Source organism: Branchiostoma floridae, chromosome 10 (assembly GCF_000003815.2).
Source record: "Branchiostoma floridae strain S238N-H82 chromosome 10, Bfl_VNyyK, whole genome shotgun sequence".
NCBI lineage: Eukaryota > Metazoa > Chordata > Leptocardii > Amphioxiformes > Branchiostomatidae > Branchiostoma > Branchiostoma floridae.
Genome location: NC_049988.1, coordinates 10,684,603 through 10,689,479, shown reverse-complemented (window position 1 = coordinate 10,689,479; position 4,877 = coordinate 10,684,603). Strand labels below are relative to the sequence as shown.

Here is a 4,877-nt window from a genome sequence, read left to right as displayed (position 1 = left end):
CCAGGATTATAGATTTTATAGTATCTGCATATATATGTTTAAATTATCATGTAGTCTTTTATTATATATATATTGTACAATACCATTTTCCCTAATGCGAAACGAATGAAGCATAGCTAGGAATGAAGGTTATATACACATATATTGAGCATTAGCGGAATTTCAGCTGCATCATAATTAAAAATGATGGTATTAATATGTACATCAGCTTTTTACAATGATCGATTCTAAGATCTGTAGAGCTTCAACTTTATATTCAAATTTATCGAGATTACTTTTGCTGGTTCACTGCGATTAATATAACGACAAAATTTTCTAAACTTATGATACTATCATTTATGTTTTATTACATATAGATATTGCTGATAAGAATACGATGTCATAACAGCAGTCTTACTGTACCACCACCATCTTCTGATGACACAATGGTGTTCAACATTCAAGAAAACGTTTAAGAGTGATCGATTTGAAGCAAACATGTTTGATAACTAAGCCATACTGATACATATGTTATAATGTGTCTGTTTGCATACACTACGCGTCAATCATGTCTAGTGTTAAAAATGCAAACATATTGCTATCAAGCAGGGTATCCAGGTAAATGATATACCAATCTCTAACTTATTCGTTGTATTAACTGTTGTACAGACCATCAAGATCGTTTCAATGCAATACTCATTTCTTGATCTTGCTATGGGTACTTTAGGGTGTAAGTAATGAGCAGGTAAGAAACCTTCGAATAAAATGTAAAAAGACCGAATTTCATAACCCTTATTTGGACGTACTACACAGAGGCACTCAAATTGATGTTTGTCAGCTTAGGTTCAATATTGTTTTCATACCTCTTTTATCGCAAACGAGGTTAATGAAATTGCAACTAAAAAAATAAGTACGAGTGATACTATCCACCCCGCCCTTTTATTTATTTGCTGTGTAAAGTAACGCTGTGTCGATGTAAAGCTCTAAGAACTTTGTTTGCAATAGTCATGCGTATTGGGATCAGTCAGAGATATCAGGACACGTTACTTTAGGGTGTTCCGTAATTCATTAGGTACATTGTAACTAATAGGTACATTGAGTACTTTCCCTATGTTCATTTCGCCATTCAATAGAAAATACTGGTCACTGTAGTCACGCGATTCGGTTCCCGGTTTGACACCATGTTTATTCTACGCTCAAGTGATGATCCATGCGGGTAAAGAAAAACCTTGTTGATGTCTATCAGGCATAACAATCTTGTTACGATTCATTAACTCAGAGATTCAATACATTATAAAACCAAGTCATATTGACTAACATTTCAACATCGTGTTGTGGCAACAGTACATACAATACAAAGGATTTTTACTATTGCATTTTATGTGCATTGAAACGCATAATTAAGTATGGAACAAACAAGGCCGTTCTTTTGTCATGACAGGTGAACAGTAACATACCTGTCGCAATCCGTCTTGTTCTGTCGCGCTTGTTACTGTTACGTCTAGTTGGAGAAAAGCCGCGCGAAGCTTTGAGTACTTAGCAAACACCAGGAGGTCGTACCAGTCTGGGAGGGCCGTTTCACGGTGACAAGGGACTTTTCTGAATTACACAAAAGAGCGACCGTGTCCCTCGCTGTTCTCTTGAGTCACCACACCTACACATTTCATACACACCCTTTCCACCAGAAGCTGTGGCATTGCTACGACAAAAGTTTTAACTGAACGATCGAAGAATTTCATAGACGAGGAACTTTCTTTACGTTCTGGGTGTTTTTTTAAATCATGATTTTACACTCATGTTCTAGGACCTATGACCGCAGTGTAACAATCCAGTTATAAAATCGAGGGTCAGACAAGTCTACTTTTGGTCGCTGTATGGTCTCTCAGCGATCGCCCGAAAATGGAGTATAATCTACAAATCTTCGTTGCAATATTTGTATTTTTTTCAGTATTGTAAGAAAAGCAAGGATAAAAGTTATGATACCCACACTAGGAGGCATCTCCCATCCAGAGGTATACCTATACTAAATCAAACTTGATTGATATCACAAAAGAACCCATATCCATAGAATACATCACAGAAAGTGTTTATTTTCACCATATGACAACATTTGGTTTTGAATATAACGTTACATAATCACACTTTTGCGAAACGGCCGTTTCATGTCCTCAACGTATATATATATATATATGATATAATCGAAATGTACACTCTACATACGGCACTCATACCACATCAATAAAAATATAACACGAATTGCACATTGTTGTATATTTCTGTCAATTGATCAAATGTCTAAATCTTAGAATCATCAAAGTCATGTATTCCTGGATTCATCTTGTATATACAGCTTTAAACTCTATTATGGAAATTCTTTTGATTCAAAAACCGTTGAGTCCTCTCATAAATATAACGTTACTAAATTTAGTTCACTAAAAACAAAACGAAGAGTTACATAATTTCATAATGGCAATACAGAAATAACCTTATACTGCTACCAAAGAAGTTCCTTTTGGCAGACAAACTCAAAGTTTTGGTGACAGTCAGATGGAAGCCACTCCATGTCCGTAAGTCTGGACAAAACTACACAGTCATTGTTCTGTTGGTTTGGGTACGTTTTCGAGAAGGGGGCGAAGTCAGTCAGTACTTCTCCATCGTTCCACACGAAGCTATTTTCTTCCTCCAAGTCGTCTAGCCCGACCCAATAACTCATAGCGAAGTCTCTTTTGAGGAGATAGTTGTGTTTGGCCCGGTTCTTGTCTGTGATAAGTTTGCCGCCGTCCGAATCACATTCTGCCGCGGCCTTGCCGTAGGGCAGGGGAGTTCTCACGTGTCTGAAGCACAGCTCTGCAAACTGTCCGTCCGTGTAGCCTTCTGGGCACTGTGCTTTGTTTGTCGGCATACCTGTTTGAGAAAGAATCGTATATATCAGCAAACGTACACATGAAAACCTATATCTATACGTTCACAGTGTAGATTTTATCATATGAAGTTGTTGAGCAATCCTACTGTCTGATATAGAACAGCTAGTATAAATTGCACCCGTAGTTGTTGGTGTTTATCAATCTAAGTAGTAAATTTCAGGTGATAAAAAGTAGAGAAAGGTTATCTTACCATCTGTAGTGCTCCATAGTACTGCAAATGTCATGATATAGGCGACGAAACATTGAGACATGTTGTATATCTTCTGCGGCACAGGCATAACTATAGGTCACCTCTGCCTCGTGTCACTGTGTGAAGTGAATGAGTAGTGTACACAGTGCGAAATCCGAACCTCTCCCTTACTGACGGGCCCACCCAGCGACCTGCCCTTGTTTTGTACACACCTACGTCACTTCGCTGGCACTGTTTACGCAAACCGTGGGAAGGTTATCTCTTTGTGACCTAAAACACAGACGCAGGACATTTAGCCAGGTGCTTTGGTACGTCACATCCGGTAAATGAGTCAGTTGAAAAACCGGAACATCTGCCTATTGTATGTTCTTATTTCACTTGCGCTGTCAGCTGTTTTGTACTTCCCAATGCTCGAAAGGGTTGTCAGAGTGTGACAAATCTTTTCCAGAACGTGACAAAACTTGCCCTGGATGTCACCAATCGCGTCTAAGAAAAACAAACATTTCAGACATAAGTACCTGGGTCGACCATTCACCAATTCTTAAAATCCCAGCCAACCTTGTCGGCTCAACTGACGTCATGCACACCTTCCTACACCATGTCTTTATCCCCTCTGACGGGTCGGGATTTCTCGATTGAAGCCTGTCACAACTATGTCGTCATTTGCACAGGGCGTTTATGTGCCCGGGCGTCTAGCGGCTAGTTGACTTATGATTACTGATATCTTCTATAGTCAGTAACGTGGTCGCCTATGGGTTAATAAGGTGTACAATGTGTCTGAGTGTATTAACGCCACTGCTGGGTATTAAGGCATGGTAACAGAGAATTCTGCCATTCCAAGCGTCATTCAAAGACTTGGTTATTGTAGCAATCCTAATAGAATGGGTGGGGCATTTATACATCAATTTGAACAGTAAACTACCTAAAAGGGATTTTATATGCATTGAAACGCATAGTTATAATATACTTATATTAGATATTTCTTATCATTTTGTGTGGGGCTGAACATTGCACGAGGGGGATTCATAACACATTTTTGTACCAACATGACTCTGGATACAATAACGTTAGTTTGGTACGAGGTCACTTAAATCGCCGAATCGGAAACTGCTTTCTCATAATAAGTTTTTATGTTTTTGGGGTGCAGTGTATGGGTTGACCACAGAACTACGTGCACAGGGGACGTACCACAAAAGATCGTGGGGACGTTCCTTTTAAATGTGTAAATGGGTGGAATTTCGACATTGCGTTGTGACCATCCTTAACTGAGGTTCTTTGAGTAATGTTGTCTTTCCTGTGGGCTAACCACCAGAAATCCGTAATCATTGTCCCTCCCCTGGGACGTATTGGCAAACTATTTCACAAATACTGGCACACCTATCTCACTGCTTTGAGGTCACTCAGGTGAACTGAACTGTGGACACTTTTGTTAACTTACTTCTCAGCAAACGTTTGGCATATTATCACTGTTGAGTCAACTGGGCGTGCTCTTAGTGCCAGCGAAACTTTTAGATCCATTTATATAAGTGAAGCAGCAACTCTACGTACACCATTGCCCCACTCCCACTTCTGACCCACCTTTTTGTTGTATACGAGGGTACATGCGTGACACGGTCTCGTCAGGTGTTAGAAATACGTAATTGCTAATCTGTCTCATTGGTATGAACTTAGTCATTGTGTAGTTATTATGTGTGCTAATTAAAGTTAACAACGGGTGTCATTCTGTGCCATCGCGAAGTTTACAATTTAAATTTCGCCGAGGGCGCACGAAGTGAGACTGCACA

General features: G+C 39.4%; 1 protein-coding gene across 1 annotated transcript; it reads right to left on the bottom strand.

The window, feature by feature from the left end:
- Window positions 1-2,040: 2,040 nt before the first annotated feature.
- Window positions 2,041-3,396, bottom strand: LOC118424090 (lectin BRA-3-like). The gene is made up of 2 exons (XM_035832581.1): window positions 3,094-3,396; window positions 2,041-2,883 (listed from the first exon to the last, which is right to left on the bottom strand). The coding sequence occupies exons 1-2, from the start codon at window positions 3,179-3,181 to the stop codon at window positions 2,474-2,476; spliced, it is 498 nt and encodes a 165-aa protein (XP_035688474.1). The 5' UTR covers window positions 3,182-3,396; the 3' UTR covers window positions 2,041-2,473.
- Window positions 3,397-4,877: the final 1,481 nt, after the last annotated feature.

Excerpts from the sequence above, each read along its gene's own strand:
- LOC118424090 (XM_035832581.1), bottom strand. The coding sequence starts at position 3,181 with ATGCCTGTGCCGCAGAAGATATACAACATGTCTCAATGTTTCGTCGCC. Across the intron at positions 2,884-3,093 it reads ACTATGGAGCACTACAGATG|GTATGCCGACAAACAAAGCA; the intron begins GTAAGATAACCT and ends TTTCTCAAACAG.